Source organism: Hemicordylus capensis, chromosome 14 (assembly GCF_027244095.1).
Source record: "Hemicordylus capensis ecotype Gifberg chromosome 14, rHemCap1.1.pri, whole genome shotgun sequence".
Taxonomy (NCBI): Eukaryota; Metazoa; Chordata; class Lepidosauria; order Squamata; family Cordylidae; genus Hemicordylus; species Hemicordylus capensis.
In genome coordinates, this window is record NC_069670.1 from 17,448,947 (window position 1) to 17,475,091 (window position 26,145).

Genomic DNA, 26,145 nt, shown 5'->3' on the forward strand with positions numbered 1-26,145 from the left:
CTAAAGACCCAGACGGTGGCGCTTTTCTCCCCACACATTCCCCCACCCCACCCTTGGTTTTTGACCCTTCATTGGCACATAAACGGCCAGCCCAGCGCAAACAGCCACAGCGACCAAATGCCCTGACCCCCAGGATGCCTCCTGCTCCCCTTTCCTCTCCCCCCACCCCACCCCACCCCCACCTCACACACTTCACCCCACGATCGCCCGGCTCCCAAGAGCCCCCCCTCCGCCCCTCCCCTCCACCCTGGGGCTTCCCTTGGTGCCCTGTGGGCCCCCTGGGAGGGGCTTTTGGTCCTGTGACTGTTTGCATCCACTGCTCTGTTGTGGTTGACAACGCCTGCTAAGTCCAGCTGTGCAGCTTGTGGGACGGGGAGCTCCCCACGGCCGCTCCACCCCCTACCCAGGGGAGGGGGCACACCCACACCCCGGAAGAGGCCCCCCCCTCGCCCACGGCCTGCAGAGACTGGGGAGCACCAGGGGATCCCCCTCCCCACAACAAAACCACACTCGCCTCATCTTGCTCTTCAGCGGTTTCTGGATGCTCTTAAGGCTCCTGGGCCTTACTTGAACCTCCCTCGGCTGCCAAAACGGCACCCTTCCCACACCCACAGTGCATTTCCTTCATGAGCCCTAGCCCCAGTGCAGGGCTGATATCTGTGGTGCACCTCAAATGGGGTGTGTGTGTGTGCTCCCCTCTCCCCGAGTGCTGGCACCCAGTGCAGAAGTGACGGCCTGTGGGGACCTGCTGGGGTGTCTTTGTGCAGGGAGCTTGTTTGTGGGTTGGAGGAGAGGGAAGAGAGGTGCCCCCTTGTGTCCGAGTGTGGCACTGCCGCTCGGTGGGGCGAGCCCCTCCCTCGCCCTCAACCTGTCGCTTCAGGCCGGGGAGGAAGGGGTGGCGGCCCTCCCCACCCCACTTCTGCTGCACAGCTGGTCTTTGCAAGGTGGGTGCTTGCCGGCACTGAGGAATCCCAAAGGACGAGCAAAGCGGGGGGGGGGAATGGGGGCGGGGACATAGAGGGGTCAGCCAGAGCGCCTCCCCACTGGATCTGTCTATGCACAAACCAGTTGCACGGAGTGGTCGGATTTGAACCCAGCTGAGCCCCAAAGGGCCAGGGGTGCGTGTCACCTAGGAAGCTCCCTTCTACTGAGTCAGACCCTGGGTCCGTCTAGCTCAGGACTGCCTCCACAGACTGGCAGCAGCTCTCTTCAGGTTCCAGGCAGGAGTCTTTCCCAGCCCTCCCTGGAGATGCTGCCAGCCCAGGATTGAACCTGGGACCTTCTGCCTGCATCTAGCTCAGTCTTGTCTACACTGACTGGCAGAGGCTCTCCAAGGTTTCCGGCAGGAGCCTCGGCCCTCGCTAGAGGTGGTGTCCGGGACTGAACCCGGGACCATCTGCAGGCACAGCCGCTGCTCTAGCTGCTGAGTTGGGGCCCCCGTCTCTTACAGCGCTCCCCATGTGGTCTCCCATCCAAATGCAAACCAAGGCGGGCCCTGCTTAGCCCAGGGGACCATTCAGGCTGGCTGCCACAAGGCCAGCGCCTCCTGCTTGGAGAAACGTGCCCCGCCCTCCCCGCCCAGTGACCTGCTGCTGTTTCTGTGCGTAGACAGACCAGTCCGGTCTCCGGCTGGTGCTGGTGGGGGGAGTCGGCCTCAGCAAGGGGGCCGCGTCCCGCTCTGCTGCTCCTCGGGGTGTGTGTGGCCAGGATAGGGTCCCCTCCTCAGTGCAGAGGCAAGCGCCCACCGCCACGGGCGTCTGTCCCCGGATGGTGGGCTGCCTCTTCTTGGGTGTTTGGTTGCGGGCGTTACCGTGAAGGATATAAAACTCTCTCGTTCTCTTCTCTCTCCCCTCCTCCCACCCTGGCCCCCCCGTCTCAGACTGTGTCAGGATAGGCTGTAACCCCAGTAAGTTGACGTTTTTTTCTCTCTCTCTCCCTTTCTCTCTCTCTGGTGTCTTTCTTTCTTCTTCTTCTTCGGCTGGTTCTTTCGGTTTTGGGGCTTCCGCTTGGGGCTTTCCGGGAAACCAAAGTGTGGGGGGGGTGGAGGGGGGGTGAGGGTGTATCTGTGTCCAAAGGGGAATTGGACATGAGGGTGGGGGGGGTGGAGGAAAGGGGGCTCCCACGAGTTCTGTCCTCAGCTCCCAGAAGAGAAGGGGGGCCGCTAGGGATCCTCTCCCATCCGCTCGTAAAGTCCTTGAAGGCCAGCCGGCCCACACAGGTGGCTTCAGAAGGGAGGGTCATACGGGACAGTCCTTAGGAAAGGCTCCAAGAGGCCGAGCGCTGAGGACCCCGTCAGCCTTCCAAGGTCCCGTGCACCCCAGAACAGGCAAGGGGACACCTCCCTGCCCGCCCCCCCCGCCTCATACCTTGGCAATGTTGCATCAGACGCAGCCCCCTGCGAGGTCCGAGGACAGCAGTGGGGAGCCGGAGCTTTGGGTTCTCTCTGCAGCCAACCCCCTCGAGGTGAGTCGCGCCCGTTTCCCCCTGCCTCAGTTTCCTCTTGGGGAAAAGGTCCGCGTGCCAGGGCAGGGTCCGGCCGGGCAGCCTGTTCCGTCTGTCATGAGCCCCGATGGGTCGAGCTTTGCTGGGAGCCCCGGTGGGGGCTTCACTCCGCCTTGGGGGGGGGACTGCAGCAAAGAGGAGAGAACCTGACCTAAGGGGAGCCCAGCTGGGTCAGGCCGAGGCCCCTCCGTCCCGGCAGCGCCCCACGGCTGCTGTTCCAACCCAATTTCCCAAGTGGGAAATAAAACCAATCGGAAATAAATAAGCAGTAAGACGGCTGTCGGAAGAAGCCTCCTGCTTCGCCACAGGCATCGGGGAAGCCCACAAGCAAGGGGGGGAAGAGTGTGGCCTCCCCCTCCAGCTGCTGCTGCTGCTCCCTAAAACCTGGTGTTCAGGGGCCACGTGGGAACAGACGGCTCTCCAGGCCAGGCGCCACCGATAGCCCTGCCCTCCATGGATCTGTCTAGTCCCCTGTTCAACTCATCCAGACTGGAGCGGAGGCCATCATCACCCGCTCCAGTTGCAGCCAATTCCATCGTTGAACGGCACATTGTGTCAAGCAGGGCTTCCTTTTCCTCTGCCCTGAATCTCCCAGCACTTCCCTTCCGCAGATGACGCCCCCTCCGCAAACCGCCCCCCCCCCGGTGGGCTCTAATATTATGGGACAGAGCAGAAGGCTTTTCTCTCTCCACTTGATCCGCACCATGCGTCACTTGACCCCCAACTCCCCCGCCCACCACTGCCTCGATCCAGATCAGGCCCCCTGATCTGCAGGCCTGTTAGCTGGTGCCGGCGGGAGAGACTTTTGTCACATCAAGTAGAAGCCACACTGGTCTGCCCTGTGGCAGAGACCAAGGTTGAAGGCGCCTACCGCCCTACTGTCCTTCAAAGAAAAGCAAACCCTGCCCTGTGCAAGTGATGGGCTGAATGCACTGCCCGTTGCAGTCCCTGGAACTTCGAGAGTGAGTTTCCGGGGGGTGGGGTGGGGTGGGGGTGGAGTGCATTGCGTTGGGCAGCAGCAACAGTGGTGAGAGGAGGGATAGTGGACTGGGACAATAGTGGGCTCAGTGGGGCAGCGGGGGTCTCTGGAGAAACCCTAGAGCCGCTGGAGGAAGAAGAAGAAGAAGAGCGCTCCCTCCCAGGAGCCACTGAGCACCCAAAGGCATCTCACTGATGCGCCTTCAGCTGCATGAAGGACACTCCTTCCCCCACTGACAGAGGGTGTGTTGTGCAGGCACATGGGGCAGGGAGGAGGGGAACCAAGCCTGGGAGCCTGGAGGGCTGGTTGCTCACTTTCTCCCCACGGCCGCACACACCTGCAACGGAGTTCGCCCCGTGGCATGCACAGGCCTTCCCCGGGGGGGGGGGTGTATGCGTGTGCGACCGATGCCCAGGGTTTCAGGCGGATGTAACTGCTTCGACTCGCACATGGATGGTTCTGCAGCTGGAATCTGGGCAGGGTTTGTGGGGAAGCGTGTTGGAGCAAAGGGCTGCCCCTAGCCAGCGGCTGCTGCCGCCACCGCCCCCCTCCACGAAGGGCTCCCCCAAGTCTGTGCTAGGAAGGGGAGGGGGTGCCCTGACGTCGCTGCTCTCCTGAGGGGCAGCCACCCACTCCCACCTGGCCTTGCCCCCCCCCCCCCCGGTCGGGACTCTGAGTGGAGGAGGAGGAGGAGCCCAGAGAGGACGGGGCTCCAAGTGGCTTCAGGGAGAACATGCGCAGCACGCCTCTCTGTTTGCCCGCAGAACCTGGGAGCTGCATTGGAACACAGCCACCCGCTCCATCACACGCAGGGCTGGTTCGGAATGGACGCGCTTCTGTGTAGGAGGTTCTGGGGGCATCTGATCCACCCGGGGGGTTCTCAGGCTTGGGGGTCTGGACGCTGCTTAGGAAGCTGCCCTGCACGGAGTCAGGCCCTTGGTCCATCGAGCTCAGTGTGGTCTGCACTGAGTGGCAGGTTTCGGGCAGGGGTCCCTCCCAGGCCCTGGGTTGAAGCTGGGGCCCTCAGCAAGCCAAGCAGGAGCTCATGCCCCGAGGAGGTCTCCCAAGGCACCGGCCACACGGAGACCTGCTTAGCTTCAGCCAGGCGGCTGTTTCCTGTGCCTTTAGGCCAGGCCTGTGCTGGACTCTTACCTGGCGTATGTTCTGCATGCAGGACTCAGCAGAAACTGGGCAATGCCCCACCATCTCTCTCACGTGGGCACCCAATGGCTGTCTCCTTGGTCTCCCGCTCCTCATGGAGGACACCCCAGCCTCCCATCACTCCCCCCCCACCCCCTGCATCTTGATTTGCAAGATTCTTGCCGTGTTCTCAGCAAAGCACCAAGATACTCCACCACCACCGGGCCGCAGGCTCCCTGGTGCCCAAGGGGGGTCCCTTTGCTCCCGGGCCCTCCACCCCCTCCCTGGGCAGATGCTCACCCACCATGACCCTGTGGGCAGGCGTGCCTTGGGTGGCCAAGATGCCTGCTGGGTGCCTTGTGTCTGCCAGGTGAGCCTTGTCTGCCAATACCTGGGGGGACACACCTTTTCCAGATGCAGGTGAGTTGGGGGGCCAGCAGGCTGTTGGGGCGGCCAAAAGACATCATCTCGTTCTTCCAAGATTGCAGAAGGGAAAGATGGACAGAAAGCATGGCGGGGGTGCAAGAGGGAGAGAGGAAACTGAGGCATAGGGAAGAGGATGGCCTCCTGCTCACTGAGTGCAAATCAGGCATTGGAGCCCTTAACCTGGGACTATGATTTTTTGGGAGAATGGCTTTGTATTTCCTTTTGAAATCTATCAATCACTGACAGGGGCTCCAAGCAATGTCCCCGAACTCTCTAAAACAGCACTCTGGCCATGCCTGCTAGGCAAGCAGGATCCAAATTCCAAACAAACAACAAAGAGAGAGAGAAATGTTAAAAATGCAAAAAGTCTGGAGAGAGACATCCTGGGGCTCTGACTCCTTCTCCTCATGGGGGCTTGTCGTGTTAAGAAGTGAGATTCTGAGGCTGCTTCTCAAGCAGAAACATCTAAATTGGAAATTCACCTCGCGGGTCCAACTGAGGTGTAGCTGGGGCAGAGGGGGCCCGTGTTCACCCCTCTCCCCGGCAGCCGCTCGGAGTGAGGGATATAATGAAAATAGGGAGGGGTGATGCTGAGGGGTGGGCCCTCAGGAGCTGGTGGGCCTAGGTCCTTTGAACACCAGGGGGGTCACTCAGTTATAGCTACACCCCTGGACTGTCCAAAATGCGTGTGGCCAGACATGGGGAACGGCACTCTGCATGTGTTCAGAGGTGCCCGTGTTCCCCCCACCTCTGCCCTGGCCCTAAAAACAGTCTACATGACTAAGCCTGGTTCGTCCTGGCTCCACCCTCCTATCCCCACCCGCTAGGCCCTACTTCTTTCTGGAAGCTGAGGAAAGAACCCAGGAGCCCTAGGTGTGGGATCTGTGGCAGCATTTTGGCTCCAGGGTTTGAGGGCGGGTGATTCGCGAGGAATGTTTTAATGGCCATCTGGGGGCTGGATTTCCAAAGATGAGCCTGCATCCTTGGGGTAGGAGAAGGTAACCTGTGAGTCCCTATGCACACCCCCTTGGCTCTGAGTGGGAGAAGCAAGTGTTCACTGGATGGGGCAGGAGATCATTGGGGTTTGGAGAAGGCCTCTCCCACCGCACAGTCCTCGATGAGGCAACCTGCCCTTGGAAGGGCCCAGGAATCTGGATGTGTGGGAGACCTTAACCGAGGTCACGGGAACTTTCAAGGCAAAATGTCCCTGGCTCTATGGGCTCCCTTTCCTCCCAGGTTCTTTCCCCATGCCTGCATCCAGAATTTGGGGGTCCTTGGGGGAGCCTGGGGTGGCCGACGCCTGGTCAGCCAACCCCGAGGTTGCTTATAAGCTCCAAAAGCATTTGCATGTATGCCAATGAACAGTGCCCAAGGTAGATATCCGGGAGAGGGAGCCAGCTTCCGGGGAGAAATGGGGCACTTGGGAAGAGATGTGGGTCCTGCCATGGGTCGGGTGGCCATAAGAGCAAGAGGAGAGCCCTGCTGGATCAAGCCAAGGCCCAATCAGTCCAGCATCCTATCTCTGGCAGCAGACAACCAGGTGCCCTCGGGGAGTCCACAAGCGGGGAGAAGGACCATCATCCCTTTCTCACTGGCACACCTGAGTTCCTGCATTTGAAGCCAGCATTGTCTTGTATGGTTTTTGCCACCAGATGGCCACACCTGCCTTTCAGGTCATTGCAGTCCCTGGCTTCCTCCACCGGGTGGCAGCATCCTGTCCTTTTGGGAAGTTGCTACAGTCCACAGATTGTCTGCCCGGTGGCGGGATCTCCTTGCAGTTCCCATTTTGGCTGGCAGGTGGCAGCCCAGCCCCAGAAACCTTTGAATCTTCGAAGGGCGTTTGCTTTTCCCTCTTTGCAAGGGACATTGGCTTGCAGAATAGCATTTAGATATGTGATGCCCTGGATCAGCCCTCACCCTCACCAGTAAATAGGCTGAGATGGGGAAACAAGCAAAGCAGTGACCCAACGAGCTTTTGAGTACCGCCACCCCGATCGCATCAATGCAGTTAGAAAGCTCTATGCCAGATGTTCTCAAACTTGGGGACCCAGGTCTGAGAGCCACCTGCTCTCTGCCATTTGCTTGCTCTAGAGTAGGCCTACTCATCATCTTTGGGTGCCCAGCTGTTTTTGGAGAACAGCTCCCATAATCCCCAGCCACAGTGGCCCATAGCTAGGGATTATGGGAGTTGTAGGCCAACATCTGCAGGAGGGCAGACGTTGAGCAGGCCTGTTCTAGATCAAATGTTAGAGGCTGCTTTTCTCCTATCCGCTCCCAAGGCTGTGCTCGGCAGTCAGATGGGTATTGGCTGCTGAGTCCTCTGGGGCCTTCTCTTTTAATGGCTCCCTCCTTGTGAATCCCGGCCCCACCCACAGAAGAATGCTCCTCTGCATAAAACAAGGAAGGTGTCTGTAGACAGGAAAGGCGTCTCAGATCCACCCGTTGCATTTGCGTTATGATGCCCTTTGTGGCTGCACAAAATATTTGGGGGTGGCTGCTCCTTTGTGGTCTGGGACCAGAAAATCAACCAGGCCAGAGCGTGTCCAGACAGGTGCTCTCGTTTTGCCCCAGTGAGGTCATCACCTAAGTGTGTGAAGGTGGGCCCAGTTCTTCCATGGGCTAAGCTGCCTCTCAACCCCCTGAGCTGTCTAGCCGGGACAGGGTGAGCCCTCCTGAGATGTTGCTTGCAGAAGGGGAGGCAGGGTTATTTTCTGGAAAGGGATGGCTTTAGCCACACAAATGGTAGGGCTTGGGGTGTGTGTGTGTGTGTGTGTGTGTGTGTGTGTGTGTGTGTGTGTGTGTTGGTCTGTGGAGGCGAAGGATGAGTCTGGAGGAAGCGGGGAGGTCTTTGGCTCTTGAGCTGGGTCCCAGGGGAGGTTTGGAGGGGTCCGTCTCCTTGGGGCAATGGCCGTTGTATCTGCCAGGCAGCAAGCACCCCTGACATCACCATCCTGCCCCCCACCCTTTGCAGGTAAAGGCCCCGAGACTCTTTTTGCCGGCCACAAACTCAATGACAATGAATGGCACACGGTCCGTGTGCTCAGGCGGGGGAAGAACCTGCAGCTCTCCGTGGACAACGTCACCGTGGAAGGTAAGTGGAGATGCAGGCTGGGGGCTGGGCGGGCGGAGAAGGAGATTCCGGGGGCGGAGGGGTTTCCTCAGCTCATTGGCAGCATCCCACTTCCCTGGGTCTCACGATCCTGGGCTCTGGAAGCCCCCCAGGTGGGGGGTGGGGCAGAGAGTTTGTGGGAGGAGACCAGTTGTAAGATCAGCCACCTGGGCCCCAACACTGGGTGAACCAGGGGTCCCCCCCCCACCGGCAACTCCGGCAAACCCTGAGTACGCTGCCTTACCCATCAGTTCAGAGGAGTCCTCCAATGACCTTTCAGCTACGGCAGAGCCCCCACCTGTGAAATTGGGTGTTTAAATATGAAGGTTTCCCTATGGGAGGGGCAAGGCCAAGTCCCCCTGCCTTAGCAGCAGGCTAGGAAACCCATCAGTCTCCAGAGCAGGGCTGGGCCAACTTGTCTCTCCAGGTGCCAAACTACAACTCCCATCACCCGCCGGCCACAAACTACTCTGGATGATGGGAGTCGTAGTTCAACAACATCTGGACAGTCAAGTTGGCCCAGCTCTGCTCCAGAGTGACCTTGCTGGAGCCACATTCCTTTGCTGCAGGACTCCGTACCTGGAAGCTCTCCTGGGTCTGAGAGGTCCCTGGTGTGGAGGAGATCACGGTGCAGCCTGGGGCAGGATACTAGGCCAGGCCTGCTCAGCTTCGGCCCTCCTGCAGACGCTGGCCTACAGTCCCCATAATCCCTGGCTATTGGCCATTGTGGCTGGGGATTCTGCGAGTTGTAGTCTAAAAACAGCTGGGGGGGGGCAAAGTTGAGCAGGCCTGTACTAGGCTAACAAAGGCACTTTTTGTCCTGCCCCTCTGAGTTGCATGGCCAGGGTCCGCCCAAATCCTTGCATGTCCCACTACCAATGTTCCTTCTATAAGAGGGATTCCCAGATGTTGTTGACTACAACTCCCAGAATCCCCAACTGCAGTGGCTTTTGCTTGGGGATCCTGGGAGTTGTAGTCAACAACACCTGGGAATCCCTTTTAGAGGGAACACTGCCCACCCCCATGACCCACGTGGTGGTGAAGGTAGCATGTCACGACAATTCCCCATTCCTGCCACCAGATGGCAGGCTTCCCTTTCGGGAATAACAGCTTCCAGGTGGCCGCCGTGGCCGAATTTGGCCGCTGGGACGGGGGCAGTGTTCAGCAAGCTGTCCAGACCGAGAGATGGGCTGCTGCCAGCTGTGAGCCTACAGGTCTGGGTCGCGTGTGTTGAGAAGGGGGGCAAGTGGGGACGAGAGTCTGCCGCGGAGACGCGGAGAGGCAGCCTGAAGGCGTTGAGAGGAGGCCTTCGTGAGTGTGGCTGGCTGCTGCAGGACCCAGAGACCCCTGCTTGGAGCAGCTCTGACCCCCACCCCCACACACCCACCATGGCCTGGGGCCTTGTTGCCCCGCCCCCGGGGCCCCCTCCCCAGCGGCCCTCCTTGGCTCTCCATTTTAACAGTGTACCCCCCTCCCTGTGCTTGGCCCAAGCAGGGCAGATGGCGGGCGCCCACACCCGCCTGGAGTTCCACAACATTGAGACGGGCATCATGACCGAGAGGCGCTTCATCTCCGTGGTGCCCTCCAACTTCATTGGCCACCTGAGCAGCCTGGTCTTCAACGGCCTGCCCTACATGGACTTGTGCAAGAACGGGGACATCAGCTACTGCGAGCTGAACGCCCGCTTTGGCCTCCGCAGCATCATCGCCGACCCCGTCACCTTCAAGAGCAAAGCCAGCTACCTGGCGCTGGCCACGCTCCAAGCCTACGCCTCCATGCACCTCTTCTTCCAGTTCAAGACCACGGCCACCGACGGGCTCATCCTCTTCAACAGCGGCAACGGCAACGACTTCATCGTGGTGGAGCTCGTCAAGGGGTGAGGCCTCCCAGGGGGCTCCGCCTCCTGCCCTGGACGGCCCCGCCCATGCCCCGCTGCAGCCGTCCTTCGGGGACCCTGATCCCGCCCATAACTCCGCCTCCTGGCCAGTGATCCCTGCAGCAGGGATTCCCAGAGGTTATTGACTGCAACTCCCAGAAGTTATTGACTGGGGATGCTGGTTATTGACCGGCTTCCCCAGCTGCAAGAGCCTTTGGCCGGGGATGATGGGAGTTGTAGTCCAAAAGCGCTATGAATCTCTGCTGCTAATCCAGAGGTCTCATGTGGATTCTTGCCTCTCAGCAAGGAACAACTGCAACACTCACTGTCCCACCGCCCAATGGAAATTCCCTACCTATTTCTCAGCCCCTGTGATCCTGCCAGTGTAGGAGATCCGTTTGCCTAGGGCCTCCAAAGCTCTTTCCCCATCTCACTTCCCAGCCTGCATTCCCTAGGGCGTCCGGGCCTTACTTTTGTTTTTTAAGCTGCCTTCTTGAGCCTTCTCGGTTCTCCCGACGCCTGCAGCCCCTGTTTCCCCCACCCACCCACACACACACCCTGTGCAACCGTGTCTGCTGCTGGCGACAGGCAGGGGACTCTAACACCCGCCAAACGGTTCACTCTTAATAGTTTTATCTTGCTATGGCCTTCTTGGTGGTTGAGCTGGGCTGGCTCCCATCCAAAGGACGCAGGGGCTGTTAAAAGAGGCTGGGGACAGGAGGAATTCTCGATGTCCTCGCAACCCCTGCCACCCACATTTGTGGGCGAATGGGGCTCGAAGGCCGCTCCCTAAAGAGCACCATGTTTATTGTGGCACAAGGTTCCACGGGCTGGAGGCCTGCTTCTTTGGATGCACAAGTCAGCCTAGAGAGTTGGTCTGTCCATCATCCTCCAGCTCTCAGAGGCCTGAGCCCCACACACCTGTTTGCTGGTGCCCCACTGCTATGCCCAACTTCCCACGTGCTCGTTTTGCTGCCAGCCTGCTTTATCTCCAAGCAGGAGTGTAGCTATGATTGAGCGGATGGGCTCAAAGAACCCAGCCCCCCAGCTCCCGGCCCAGCCCCACCCCTCCCTATTTTCTTCAGGTCCCCTTTTCCTTTAGCTACGCCACTGTCTCCAAAACTTAGCAACCATTCTCTACTTCTGCTGCTATGAATATTTATTTATATACTGCTTTTCAACACAAGTTCCCAAAGCAGTTTACATAGAGAACTTACTTACTTACTTGTTTATTTAGATGGCTCCCTGTCTCCAGAGGGCTCACGATCTAAAAAGAAACATAAGATGGACACCAGCCACGGCCACTGGAGGGATGCCGTGCTGGGGACGGATAGGGCCAGTTGCTCTCCCCCTGCTAAACACAAGAGAATCGCCAATTGAAAAAGGTGCCTCTTGGCTCAGTCAGCAGGGGAGAGAGCAACTGGACATATCTCTTCACCAGATAGGGCCCCCTGAAACCTATCACCCAAATCTCACTCCCTCCTTCTGGCTCACACTTCCTGGAATAGATCCCCCTTGCCAACTCTGGGATCACGAAGTGGCAGTCTCTCCCCCATGTCGGGTTCACACTTAGGATCTGCCTTGAAATCTGGGACTGGCAAGGGATTAAACACGCACACACACAACACAACACACACATCCCTCAGTCAAATTGGCTTCCCCTGAAGGATACAGCTTGGCTGGCCGGCACAAATAGCTGTCCGCTGCTTTCAGCCTCTGCTGCTGCTCTGTGGGGCCCTGTGTGCAGGGTGCTGCTTTGGGGGCAGAGGTGGGAGGGTCGGGGGTCCGGCTGGACGGCCTTCTGACCCTGCCCTCCCCGGCCCCTTGGCAGGTACATCCACTACGTCTTTGACCTGGGCAACGGGCCGTCGCTGATGAAGGGGAACTCGGACAAGCCCGTCAACGACAACCAGTGGCACAACGTCATCGTGTCCCGGGACACCAACAACGTGCACACGCTCAAGATCGACTCCCGCACCGTCACACAGCACTCCAACGGCGCCCGCAACCTGGACCTCAAGGGTGAGCGGCGCCTGCATCCCGTGCGCCTGCATCCCTTGCTGGGGGTCCGGCTCGGCTCGCAACACCCTGTCCTAGCACCAGGAGGCGCTGCGTCCCATGAAAGGGAGACAGAGGACCCCCCCCCCCCCGTGCCCAGCCAGCGGCCAAACCAAGTTGTAGTTCCTCAGCAAAGCACTAGGGGGCGCTGTGTTGCCAAAACAAAAACAAAAAAATGGGGGGGGGGAGATTGGGGAGCAATCTGGCCACCCCTCAATCTTGTAATTGGTCTTCTGTGCTGTAATTGGTCTTTTTTGTTCAGCGTGTGGCTCTTGAGATGGCGCTGCCTAGACATGAAGCCAAATAGCTGCAATGACCCTTCCAGCTCGCGGCTTCCACCTTGACCTGCTCCAGGACAGCTTGGCAGCGAACCCGCTTCCCTTCCCTGGCTGGTGCAGAGATACTGCCTGCCTCTCCTCTCCTCTCCTCCTCGGGGGCTGCTAGCATGAGGCCTGGCCTCACCTGCCGCTTCTCGTTTCCTTGGGCCTTGCTGTCCTTCACTGCCTGCTCGCTCTCTTGGGATCTGCTCCGGGGCCTTCAGCGGTTCCTGGAGTGGGAAGCAAAGAGCCAGCTTGCCCGCCTCGGTGGCCTCATTCTCTTGACCCTCTCTTGGATGCAGCGGATACAGCGTTGGAGAACACAGCACCGACCGGTGGCACTGCACTGTACACACACACATACAGCACCAAGGACAGCTCTTACGTTCTCATCCTTAAGAGAGAGAGAGAGAGAAGTCCCAGTGTGCATGACGCGGTCTCTCTCTTTGGTGCAGGGAAGGAGGAAGGAGGGAGGGGTTGCTTAAAGGTTCAGGGTTTAGTCCCGGAGCCTCTTTCAATGCCAGGATGTTGTCTTGGAGCAGGTCAGTTGGTAGTTCAATGGAGAGCGTCTGTGAGCATACGCAAAGTGCACTGTTCTTCACGACAGCGTTATAAACACATGCGCACATGCCCGTGCACACCCATGTTTGGGATCAGGGAGGATGTATCTCCAGGCAGTACTTTAGAGACTCCTCCGGTCTCTTGGAGACCTGGTGAGCGCCTTGGTGCCTTCTGATGTGTGCAGAGTTGATTTGGGATCTGGCTGCCTTTCCTCTTCCTTTCCTGCTCCTCCAACCCCTCCCTCCACCTACACCTTTAGGGAGGTCTGGGGTGCTTGGCTGGGGGGGTGACTCTGGGGCAGGGGGGGAGGAAGAGGAGGAAGAAGAGGTTCAGCCTGGCACCAGGCCCCTGATCTCTCCCTTCGGCCCTGCAGGGGAGCTGTACATCGGAGGCCTGAGCAAAAACATGTTCAACAACCTGCCCAAGCTGGTGGCCTCGCGGGATGGCTTCCAGGGCTGCCTGGCCTCCGTGGACCTCAACGGCCGACTCCCAGACCTCATCGCTGACGCCCTGCACCGGATCGGGCAGGTTGAGAGGGGCTGTGATGGTAAGAGAGAAAGTGGGGGGCTCTGGGCTGGACTGGTTGGAAGAAGCGGAGGAAGGGGCAAAGCCAAGGCCGGGGGTGGGATTAGGCACAGAGAAAGGGTTTATTATCACCTGCTTCTCCCTTCTGCTTCCCCAATCCTGATCCCGCTTCCTGAGACTTTTCTTTCTCCCTCTCCCTCCAGACCTCCCTTTCTTCTCTTTCTTCCTCTATTTCTTTCTCTCCCTCTCTTCCTTCCTCCCTTTCTCTCCCTCTCCCCCCACCTCCCTACCCCCCTTTCTGCTCTTTCTTTCTCCCCCTTCCTCCCTCTCTCTTTCTCCCTCCATCCCTCCCTCCCTTTCTTCTTTCCCTCCCTCCTTCTCTTTCTTCTCTTTCTCCCCCCCTCCCTCCCTCCAGACCTCTCTTTCTTTCTTCTCTTTCTCTCCCTCCCTCCCTCTCTCTCCCTCCCTCCCTCCAGATCTCCCTTTCTTTCTCTCCCTCAATCTCTCTTCCTTCCTTCCTCTCTTCCTTCCTTCCTCTCTTCCTTCCTTCCCTCCCAACATTGGGGTTTTCTTATGTAACACCGCTTCCAGACTAAGCCTGACTTCCATCTGGAACGGGCATCCATTCACTCCGCCACCACAGAGAAGTCAGACAACCGTTGCTGTCAAACCGTTGCCTCCCCGCCCTTTTCAAGGCCTGGTTTGGGGTGATTTGTCTTACTTTAAGGGCACTCGAAGCACCAGCTTGTCTGGTCTGGACTGGCAGAGAGAGCAGTCCTGATGCACCTGGGAGGAGGAGGAGGAGACAGCTGGTGACGCGGGTTGGCCATGCCCTGCCTCTCTGCATTCCTGGCCCCAGAGTTCCTGCTTGCTCTGTCGTTACTCCGTCCTGCTTTACGGTCCCTTCCTCCACAATGGGAGGAAGGGACTTTTTAAAAAAAAAATGACCTCGATGAATTTTTGTGCCGAAGCACAAGGGCACAGATAAAATATATAATTTTAAAACACGGCTTCTTTTAATGCCAGAGCTCAATAGCACTCACCGAAAATAAAATTCACATTTTAAACATGAACAAGCAAGTGGTGGGGTTGCTCCGGTTGTGGAAGAGGAAATTACTAATTAAAGGCCCATTGCAGCCAGCAGGGAACAGGAAATGACTAATTAAAGGGCTGATTTCAGTAATCCTGGGGGGGCCACTGGGAGAAGCAAGAACTGCTTCAAACTATACGGAGCTCTGCAATCTTTGCTGGAAGAAGGCTGCCATCGAAGTGCACTTTCTGGAACCAAATGGGACTCTTTCTGAATGAACATGTAATCTCGCCCATGGAAATGAGCTGTAGCGGAGGTGGCAGAGCACCAGCGGCCGGTCCTGGGTCCAACTCCTGGTAGGGCTGGGAAAAGAAGAGCCCTGCCTACAACTCTGGGGGTCTGCTGCTGCCAGCCCGTGTTGGAGCAGTATGGAGCTCGACAGACCAAGGCTCTGATTCAGTGGGGCCATTGTGTCCTCTGACATCTACCCTGCATCTCCCTCGGGGGACGGGGCCATAGCTCAGGGGAAGAGCGCCTGCTGGCTTGCATGCAGAAGGTCCCAAATTCCCTCCCTGGCAGCCTCTCCAACGAGATAGGGCTGGGAGAGAGACTCCTGCTTGCAACCTTGGAGAAGCCGCTGCCCGTCTGGGTTGACAATACCGAGTTAGACCAGTGGTCAGACTCAGTAGAAGGCAGCTTCCTATGTCGTGCCTACGGATTGTGCAGTTCTGCACCAGCTGCAGCTGGGACTTCCTTCAAGGGCAGCCCCATGCCAAGAACACTGCGATGATCTCCTCTCCTCTCGAGGCTCTCAGCTGCCAGGGCTGGATTCCTGTGGCCAAGTTCCAGTCAAGAAGGAGAGAGTGCAGCCAGGTTACTGGGAGGTTCATTAATACCCCATTTACCTGAAGCCAAGACTAGTTTTTGCCCAAACTAATTGTTGTTAGAAATCAGAGAGTTCTTTTAAATTCAGAGTCAGATGGCTGTAGGTATAACCTTTATTTAATCTGTATTTTTAAAGGGGGTGTGTGTCTTAAATTCACAGTCATCTCCTGTTTCGGGTAAATACGGTTATCCCTGCTAACTGAGCAAAGGGGCACCTTTTAGAAGGGGTGGATCTCTTATATCAGGGGGAGAGCAACTGGCCGTATCCATCCCCAGCACAGTGTCCCTGACTGTTGCTGGTGACTCCCTTGTGTTTCTTTTTAGAATGTGAGCCCTATGGGGACAGGAAACCCGTCTTCTTTCTTTTTACATTAATTTTTCTATGTAAACTGCTTGGAGAACTTTTGTCGAAAAGTGCTATACGTCATAGTAGTCGTGGTGGTCGTAATGAATGAGCAGTGATGATAATGACGATGGTGCGACATGGTCCTTGACAAAAGGCAGGGTGAGGAGAGGCCTGGGACAGGCTGGCTGAAACTCCCTCCTCTCTTTCTCTCTCTCTCTTTCTCCCTCCCTCCCTCTCTCTCTCTCTCTCTCTCTCTGGTCCTTCCCGCCAGGTCCCAGCACCACCTGCACGGAGGACTCCTGCGCCAACCAGGGCGTCTGCCTTCAGCAATGGGACGGCTACACTTGTGATTGCACCATGACCTCGTACGGTGGCCCAGTGTGCAACGACCGTAAGTCGTGGGAGGATGGAGGGGTGGTGGTGGTGGTTTGGGGGGGATGCCAGAGAGGGGTGAACATAGCCGGAGGGCGGCGGGGATTCCCACAAGGACAATTGCAGCCGGGGCTTTTAGCTTGGAATGGAGGGGGTGTGTTCGCACATTGGCAGGATTCGTGCTGAAGTCCGTGCGGAAGATTGGGGGACACTTCACACACGATTCGGGTTTTTCATTGCATGGTAGAGCCTAGCCTGATTTATGTCCGGGGTTAAAAAAAAAATCCACTTTTTGTGTCTGTTTTTTGGGGCGACTTCAAACTCAGTAAAGCCTGCTGTCTGGGAAAGCTACAGGTGGGGCTGTGGGGATAGGACTGCTGGAATGTGGGGCAGTGCTGGTGCTTTGCAGGCTAGCCCCGCTTGGGTTGATCCTCATTCATTGGGTGGGGGGTGTTGCCAGACAGTCTATCTTCTGAAGGGTTTCTCCTGTCTGCGGCACAAGGGTGAGCCTAGGTAATTGGGGTACCCACACCGCCCCCGCCATGAGGGCCCCCCAACCTGCTTTTGGGGGGCCTCCTGCAGCCATCCCGTGTCCCCACCACCACCACACCATATCTCCATGTTTGTTTACATAATTTAAGCTGCCATGTACATGGCTCAGAGGTGGGGCCAGGGAGTGGGGGTAGGCAGACAAGCAGGCCTTGCCTCCCCCCCCCCCAGCAGCAGCTGGAGTAACCACTAGGCCTGTCCATTTGGCCCAGCAGATCTTGATCATTGCAAGGCGCTCCAGCACGCCCGCTCAATTGAAATCGATGGTTGTCAGCCCATGACGCCAGCGCCATGGGGCAGGTAGGGGGGAGGTAAGGCCTGCTCGGCTTACCACTCAGCTGTGCACATGGTGGCTTAAATTGGGGTGTGTGTGGAGGTATGGCGTGGCGGGGCAGGTGCAGGGGGGCTACAGGAGGCCCCCCAGGACCTTGGAGGCCCCCTGGGGTCAGAGCGCCTCTGCTGGGGCACAGGACATCAGGTGGCTCAGCTGCCCCAAACTGAACAGGCCGTCACGGGGGTGGCTCACTGGTCGTGGGTAGTGTTGGTGGAGCAGGATGCTGCTCTGTTCTGTTAGTGTGCCCATCACCTGGGCATCCTGGCTGCTGCCCCAAAGCCGGCTGCAGAAAGCAGGAAATATGAGCCAATGCCAAACACACTGTTGACTAAACCATGTAAATTTCACCGTGATGTTGTTGAACTGGTATACAGAAATCCTCCGAACTGTTACGTTTCATACTATCAGTAGAAATGTCTTCCATATCGATCTGTGCATTTATGTCAGCGTTGGAGGATGAGGGCCAGTGTAGAAGAAGGTCTGTAACAGAGAGTCCCAGATGTTGTGGACTACGACAACCATCATCCCCACCTGCAGCAGCCTTAGGCTGTGGATGGTGGGAGTTGTGGTCAACATCTGGGGATCCCCGTTACAGAAAGCTCTGCCTCCCACCTCTGAAGCAAAAGAGCCACACCTCCCCCCACATTTTACCAAGGGAAGATGAAAAGCGGCCTGACCCAGCTCCCGCCTCCCCCGTGAATCCTCTCCCCTCCTCCTTCCTTGCTTTTGGAGTTCACACAACCACCGAACCGGAGAGCACCCGGCTGCCCGACCCTGGCGGGGCGTTCCTCCTCCTACCCGGGCGAGGGTTGTGTGGACAAGCCTTGTCAACAAGAGAAAGGGGCTTGGACTGTGACGCACGTCCGCTGGAAACGGGAGTTGTGTTGTTCGGTGTTTGCTTGCGTTCTGTCTGGGCTGGAACGTTGCAGGCCGGGTGCTCCCTATCCGTTTGGGGCTTTGGACCGGTTGGCGCGGCTGTCACCTGTTGTGGCTTCCTCGGGATGGGCTCTACAGCCAAACTCTGACTGGGAATCCAGAGTTGAGATGGAAAGGGTTGGTGTGCGTGAAGCAGAGGGGGGGGGCTCCTGTTTGCGGGTGGGTGGGTTTGCATGGCACCCCTTCCCCGGTATTGCTTCAGAAGAGCCTCTTGCCAGCAGTGCTCTTAATGGACTAGCCATGAAAGGAGAGAAAACGATGACAATAACCATTACGATGCCTTACACCATCAACAGACGTTGCACATTGCAGGTTTCCATTAAGGAAAGAAAGCTCGGAGCAAGGGCAGCCCTTTCACAAGTCGCCTCCGGCAACAGATTATTGAGGGGGCAGCAAGATGGAGGAGAGCTGGCCTTGTGGCCGCAAACATGACGGGTCCCCTTTGCTAAGCAGGTTCCGCCCTGGTTTGCATTTGGATGGGAGACTACCTGTGAGCATCGTAGGGTATTCCTCTCAGGAGATGGGAAGAGCACCTGCCTGCTTGCATGCAGAAGGTTCCCAGTCCCCTCCCTGGCAGCATCTCCCAAGAGAGGGCTGAGAGAGACTCCTGCCTACAACCTGGGAGAAGCCACTGCCAGTCTGGGTAGGCAATCCTGAGCTAGATGGACCAAGAGTCTGACTCAGTATATGGCAGCTTCCTATGTTCTCATGTTCCTTGCAAAGCCTGCCAGAAGAGCTGGTCTTGTGGAAGCAAGCATGACTTGTCCCCATAGCTAAGCAGGGTCTGCCCTGGTTGCATATGAATGGGAGACTAGAAGTGTGAGCACTGCAAGATATTCCCCTCAGGGGATGAAGCCGCTCTGGGAAGAGCAGAAGGTTTCAAGTTCCCTCCCTGGCTTCTCCAAGACAGGGCTGAGAGAGACTCCTGCCTGCAACCTTGGAGAAGCCGCTGCCAGTCTGTGAAGACAATACTGAGTGAGATAGACCAAGGGTCGGACTCAGTATATGGCAGTTTCCTATGTTCTCAGCAAAAGGAGAGAAGAAGAGGCTTCTCTCTCCTCTGCCCCCCCACCAACTTTCAGAACTTGCAAGGGTTGGTTTCCAAAGGGGATAGCTACCCTCAGGGGTGTGGGGGCATGGCAACATTTTGCACCTCCTCGTCGGCGCCATAGTATGTGGGGCCGACCAGCGCCTGTGTTCAGGTGTGCACCCCTCTTTCCTGCCTTGGCCTCTCTCTCTCCTGCCCTGAGGAGATGACAGCCCACATGTTGACTGTGCAGAAGGTAACAGAGAAAAGGAAGCAGGGGCGTATTCTGGTGGATTTTGGGAGGCTGGGTGGTGGTGGATGTAAGCAAAGGCATGGCACTTATTTAGTACATCTCCATCCTGCTCTTCCTCCAAGGAGCTCAGGGCAGCGGACCCGATTCTCGCCCCAGCCCCGCCCCACCGCCTATCCTCACAACAACCCTGCGAGGTCGCTGAGTGGAGTGACTGGCTCCAGGCGCCCCCCCCCCTGTGAGCTTTGTGGCTGGGGGGGGGGCACTTGGATCTGTGTCCTCTCCAGTCTCAAGTCCACTACCCCATCCCTTGGTGACGTAAGCCTTCATCGTCATTCCTGCAGTTGCTTGAAATATTGATTGCAATCTCGTGGCTTCTGTTGGAAATTAAAAGGTAGTGGCATGAACTTCAGAAACCAGGTGAGTTTCAAGGGTGGATGGGGAGGAAGATGGGGGTGCCATGTAGGCCGCAGGGGACTGGGTTAGGGCCGAGGTGTGTGTGTGTGTGTGTGTGTGTGTGTGTGTGTGTGTGTGTGTATCACTTTCTTTGTTGTCTGATGCCTGCTCCAGTGTGTTGCTCTTGCTACTCCTGAACGTTGCTCAGCACCAGAATCGCCCTGGTTTTGGCTACTCCACTGCCTGGCTCTGAGCAAGTCTTTCGGTCAGCACTGGAGAGACGCGGGCCTGGTTCACACAGTCATTTGACTCTTGGTTTAATGGGGGCTGCCGACGATAAGGTGACTGTGTGAACCCACACCAAGGGTTTATGGACCAGGAGGAACCTGCAATCCCCACTTTGGCGTGAGTTCACACAGTCGTGCTAATCTCGGTCACCTCCATCAAACCTAGATTCAAACGGTTGCATCAACCAGGCCACGGCTAGGATGGGGGAAGAGGCCAGGGAGCCAATGGGGGTTGAGTCGGGGAGCAAAGAAGCCGGCGAGGGAATGAAACTGAGGGAGGGGAGAAGAGGGCCCCCCCCCGCCCTCCGTAGGTCCTGCATTCAAATTTGGGTGCCAGCTTTCCGCAGGAAGGTGGCGGCCAAGGTTGTGGAGGCAAGAGAGATAAGACAGCCAGGAAGGAGCCAGGTGATGTTCATTCTGCATCAAGGAAAGAAGATGGAGAGGGTGACCGTGCTGAAATATTTAGCACCGTCTCAGGGAGAGGAGGGAGACGTCTTGCTTTGCCTTTGCAAGAACAGAGATGTTAGTCTCCATCTCTGGGGAGGAGGCCCGAAGAGGACTCCGTCCCTCCCGGCGGCAGTGGCCGAGAAGGACGAGAGGCAGGGGAGACGACTCCCTCCCGGGCAGGGAGAAGCCCACATTTCTTCAATATAGTCTTTATCTTGACAGTCTCTTTTGCTCGGTGTTTCATGAGCAATTGCCTCCGTACCGTGTCAGGGAAGTGAAAGATGGGCAGGAGCCGCGGGGGAGCCAGGACCTCTCCCGGCCCTTCCCAGGGAGCGGGGCTTAGAAGCCGGGGCCCCTCCCTCTGGAGGCTTTGGGAGAAGGCGATGGGCTTGTCAGTTCGCGGAGCCAGAATCAGGCCTTGCCCTCCCCCAGAACCTAGCCCCTTTGTCATGCCAGGCTCCGCCGGGCCGGAAGCAATAACAACACAGTGCTCCAGCTCCCAGGGCATGTGCAGAGTGCCTTTCACTACTGTCAGCCCTGGCACCCACAGGGCTGATGGCTGCAAATCCCGCTCCTTTCCCCCACCCCACCCCAAGGTGTGGGCCTGCAGGTGTGGTTCCCTGCTCCCCTGGATGCAACTCAGCCAGCCCTCACCGGGACATTGGAATTGAGTCAGACCCTTGGTGCCATCTAGCTCTGCATTTTACTGCTCTGACCGGCAGCATCTCTCCCAGCTTTCAGGCAGGGGTCTTTCCCAGCCCTTCCTGAAGATGCTGCCAGGGAGGGAACCTGGGGCCTTCGGCGTGCAAAGCAGATGCGCTGCCACTTTGCTGGGTTAGGGTCTCTCTCTCTCTCTCTCTCTCTCTCTCTCTCTCTCTCTCTCTTCACCCCCTGGCTTGACATGTGTTCTTAATGCTGCTGGAGGAATGTGTCCCTTGGGGGCCGATGAGGATGATGGGACAAGTGTGGGGGAGAGAGGGACGGTGGCACTGCTGAATGCATGCAGCAGGCGGGCAGGCAGCCACCCAATGGCCCATTGAGGACCCAATAGCAGCCCCCTTCTGCAGATTGCCTTCTGTCTCTTGCCCCTGTAGCCAGAACACCAGGCCCCCAACAGTTCCCTCTCCAGGAAGGGGCCGCCCGGTGCTCTCGGGATCCCTTGCCTCGCTCGGCTGCCAGCAAAACCCGTCCCCTGAAATCAGCCTGAAGAGCAGAGGCGGGGAGGGGCTTATTCGCCTGCTTTCCTCCCTGAGCCGACTTGGCAGGTGGTGATGGAGAGCTGTCCTTAAGAGCGGCATGATAAGATCGTAAAAATTGCTTGCTCGTCTCCTTGCCGTCGGCTGGCCCAAGGTTTCTGGGAAGCCCACTGCGGAGTGGGAAGGCAACAGCCTTCCTTTGTCATCCATCCCCTGCATTTGGTATCCACAGATAGGCTGCCCCGAAACATGGAGGCTCAGTTTTGAAGCTCAGCATTGATAATACGAAGGAATCCTATTAATACGTAAATAAATGAACACTCATGTGAACCACCTAGAGCCAACTGGGTTAGGCAGTATAAAATGTTAATAAATAATAATAATTTTTTAAAAAAATTAAAGCATCCAACAGGCATTCAGGCAAGTTGTTTCTGGATCATAGAAGGATGCAGTTAATCACAAGGAAAAAGTATTCTTTATTAATAGCAATTAATATTACAGAATATATTTAGTAAGTACATATTAATAAATTATATAAATATTTTAAGTGACATATACATACACATACATATTAAATAAAGAATTGGCAGACTTGTGGGCCCCAGGTGGTAGTGTTTCAGACGCAGGCCTGTCTGCTCCTCTTGCTTTGGGCTAGAAGTTGGAGGTTTGTGGGGTGGGCGGGATTCACACCAGTGTCACGCAATGTCCAAGGGTTAGCAAAACCCTTTACCTACTTCATGGGGACTGGGTCAGAGAGCGAACGCCCTGGAAGGACGCAGTGGAGCAAGCCTCCTGAGGCCAGGAGTTCCAAGGACAACACGGTCAACAGTCCCATAAACAAAGAGCAGAAGCTCTGTGCTGGTCACAGCTTGCTCTTGACCACCAGAAATTCAACAGGCGCCTCTCCCACTCATCACCATTTTCCTCTGTGCTGCTGAGTGCTTTAACATGTGAATGCCTTCCTGTTGAAGGCACAGAGTGTCTGCCAGGAGCAAGGTGTCCATCGGACTCTGAGCGGGGCTCCTCCCTGGCGGTGGGTTCCACTCCATCTGCTCCTCCCCAGAAACGGCTGCATCTCCGTTCTGGAGAGGGAATGTCTTGTATCTGTTCTGCCTCAGAAGAGGCTCTCTCCAAATTCTTGGGGGGTGGAGTTCACCTTCTCAGGAGTCTGCTTGGTGTGAGTGTACCCCCCCTCCGCCTTTCCTTGGACCCCCTCCCCTACAGATATCCTTCCTCCCCACCCTTCCCGTGCTGCACCCCGCATCTGATGAAGCTGTGTGCATATTGGGGCTGACAGGGCGATCCATTTTAATGAGACATGGGGCTGGCTAACGAGGTCCAAGGATTCTTTAACGAGGCTCTATTAAGCCAGTCCCCTGAAGCATGCTGGAGAGGGAGGGGGGAGGGCCCCCAGTGTCATTCCCACCCCCCACCCCCACTTTGCCCTCCAGAGAGATTCGTGGCTCCTTCTCCCACGGCATCGGTGCTTTTGGAGACCAAAGGGTGCTGGCTGGGAACAGAATACCTCTGCCCAGTATATCACCAGTAGAGCACTGGGAGCGGGCGAGAGTGCCTCTGAGCACGTACAGGAGGATAATGAGCCATAGTGGGCAGGGACTGTGCCATCAAGGTCTCACGGGGTCAGTACCTTGCTGGGCAGAGAGACAGCAGAGCTCCCAAGGCAGCTGCCTTGGACCAAGCCTGTCCCTCTAGCTCAGTATTGCCCACTCCGATGGGCAGCAGCTCTCCAGGTAGGGCTTTCTTTCCCAGCCCTACCTGGAGGTGCTGTCAGGGACTCAACCTGTAAGCTTTGCATGCTACGCAGATGTCCTGTTGCTGAGCTATGGCTCCATTCCCTTTCTTAGAAAGCACAGCCCGTAAAACACACACACACACACACACACACAGAGACAGGGAGGGGAGCTGGTCTGGTGGTAGCAAGCATGACTTGTCCCCTTAGCTAAGCAGGGTCCACCCTGGTTGCATCTGAATGGGAGACTTGATGTGTGAGCACTGGAAGAGATTGCCCCCTTAGGGGATGGAGCTGCTCTGGGAAGGTCCCAAGTTCCCTCCCTGGCAGCATCTCCAAGATAGGGCTGAGAGAGATTCTGGCCAGCAACCTTGGAGAAGAAGCCGCTGCCGGTCTGTGTAGACCATACTAAGCTAGATGGACCAAGGGTCTGACTCAGCATATGGCAGCTCCCCATGTTCCAATGACTTCAATTCCTCCAGCTCTTCCTTCCCACCATTCCTGGGTCTCCCAGGGCCCTCCAGTTCTCCCCCTGTCCTCCCATCTCTTCTCTGAGATTCCCATGCTTGGCTGCCAGCCACCTGCAACAGGAAACCTGTCGGACTGTAAATCAGAGGGGAAGCCATTAATATCTGGGCCCGGTAGATTTACGCAGCAGCCGGCCAAGAAATACAGCCCAGGGTGGCGAAAACTCTTGTTCACAGCTGCAGGGCCATTGTTCACAGGAAGCCTGAGCACGCCTGCTCCCAGAATCCTCTGCCTCCCAGCCCCTCTTTTCCAGCTGCACCCCAGAGGCAGCCGCATCCCAAGCACCTGGGCTTCTTGGAAGAGGGGATCAGGAGTTAACCAGAAATCAAAGCAGATTTAGCCTCCTTTCATCTCCAGAAGGGCTGCGACGGGAATTTCTCGGCAAAGAAATGTGAGGAGTATTTCAGGGTTCTTCCCAAGAAGAACTTTCAGAGAATGTTCTCAGTGGTTTCTCCACATTCCTAAAGATTTGTGGATAAAGGGAGTGCCTCTGGCCATGTACAGAGTGTGTTTTCCTCAAGAGTGAATAATCAGAGTGGGCCTCCACCTATCTGGGATGAACAGGATGACTCAAGAACATAAGAAGAGCCAGCGTAGTGTAGTGGCTAGAGTGCCGGACTAGGACCAGGGAGACCCGAGTTCAAATCCCCTTTCAGCCATGAGACTTGCTGGGTGACTCTGGGCCAGTCACTTCTCTCTCAGCCTAACCTACTTCACAGGGTTGTTGTGAGGAGGAACTTAAGTATGTAGTCCACTGCTCTGGGCTCCTTGGAGGAAGAGCAGGATATAAAATGTAAAAATAAATAAATAAAATAAGAAGAGCCCTTCCGGATCAAAGCAAAGGTCCATCTAGTCCAGCAACTGGACTTTCACACAGTGGCCCACCAGTTGCCTCTGGGAAGCCCACGGGCAGGAGATGAACGCTGCTCCATAGCAGGGGGGAAGTAACTTGCCCAGGGAGCAAGAGGTTGCCTGTTCGAATCCCCGATGGTGTGTTTCCCAGACTATGGGGAAACACGTATATTGGGCAGCAGCGATCTAGGAAGATGCTGAAAGGCATCATCTCATACTGTGCAGGGGGAGGCAATGGTCAACCCCTCCTGTATTCTCCCAAAGACAACCACAGGGCTGTGTGTTTGCCCAGAGTCGACACCGACCCGACGGCACAACAACTTGGTCCTCCCTTTTTGGAGACTGAACCTCATGGAGACGCCTCTTCAGCTCTCCCCTCACGTCCCACCTCTGGGTGACCTCATTCCGTCTTCACCCACCCGTTCCACTGACAACCCACTTCTGAAAGCCGCATTCCTGGCCCAGATCTCCTGTCTGCAGCCCAGCCCAGCCCAGCCCAGCCCAGCCCAGCCCAGCTGAAAGCTCAAGAAGCTGTCAGAGTTAAGCACACCACGGCTGCAAACCTTTTAAGACGCAGTGTTTAATTCCGAAGCGCAGAATTCGACTTGCGTCCTCCCCTGCCTCTCAGGCCATTGGCATAGGGATGGCGTGCTTGGGGGGCACACGGTATACAAGCGCCCGCTCCCCAAAGCCCTCTCCGAGATGGCTGATAGGGAGCAGATAGGGGCCGGGGGGCGTGTGTGTCTGTGTGTGAATGGGTGATGGATCTCTTCTGGTGGTGGGTCTGGGCCGGTGATGGAGGACACAGGAGCTTCTGCCTCCCATTAGTCAGATCGTTAATGGTCTCCTGATTAGAGAGGCCGTGAAGGGTTCTGGCCTCCAGTAAAGAGAGGGCGTTGGGAGCACCGGAGACCGCAGCTCCCGGTGTTTTCTCAAGCCATTAGCTGTGGCCAGAGCAGGAGTGGGGGCAGCCAGGGCAGCAGGGTGGGTGGGAACGGCTGTGGTGTAGGCATCCTCAGTGTTGGCCGGGAGGGGGCGAGATCCCCACCCACACATCTCTGGCTTTCATGCCCTTCTCCCTGCTCTCCAGGAAGGCAAACGCCAGCACCGGGTAGGTGTGTGCACACATAGAGGAGAGCTCGCCCCACATCCGTGTAAAGATGCTTTCACATCCTCTCCCCTTGGTTTACGGGTCAAGGAGCCAGTTCACACGGTTGGGAAGAGGGGGTAGTAGAGTGTCCTACCCAGCAAGTGTCCTACCCAACATCAGGAACGGTCTGCAATCTCAGTTTTCAGTCATGTGCAAGCAAACTAGGTAGGGGGAGTGATAGTCTCTGAGAGAGGAGCTGGGGAGGAAAACCAACCTAGCTGGAAGGCATGACGGGTAATATCTTAATTGGGCATGGCTGAGGTTACACAGTGCGGAGCAAAAGGCATTTTGCACATGCTTGGAGGCACTCTTGGCTT

General features: G+C 57.0%; 1 protein-coding gene across 21 annotated transcripts in view; it reads left to right on the forward strand.

The window, feature by feature from the left end:
• The window catches only part of NRXN2 (neurexin 2), a 366,798-nt gene that overhangs the window by 172,583 nt on the left and 168,070 nt on the right, over positions 1-26,145 (forward strand). For 12 of the 21 annotated variants that reach the window (XM_053278159.1, XM_053278172.1, XM_053278167.1 and 9 more), the window contains 6 exons: positions 1,880-1,906; positions 8,019-8,138; positions 9,648-10,032; positions 11,864-12,054; positions 13,342-13,515; positions 16,026-16,145. In XM_053278159.1, coding sequence (XP_053134134.1) covers positions 1,880-1,906; positions 8,019-8,138; positions 9,648-10,032; positions 11,864-12,054; positions 13,342-13,515; positions 16,026-16,145 — 1,017 coding nt within the window. The remainder of the gene's footprint in view (positions 1-1,879; positions 1,907-8,018; positions 8,139-9,647; positions 10,033-11,863; positions 12,055-13,341; positions 13,516-16,025; positions 16,146-26,145) is intronic. The other 9 variants (XM_053278160.1, XM_053278173.1, XM_053278168.1 and 6 more) reach the window with 3 other exon arrangements.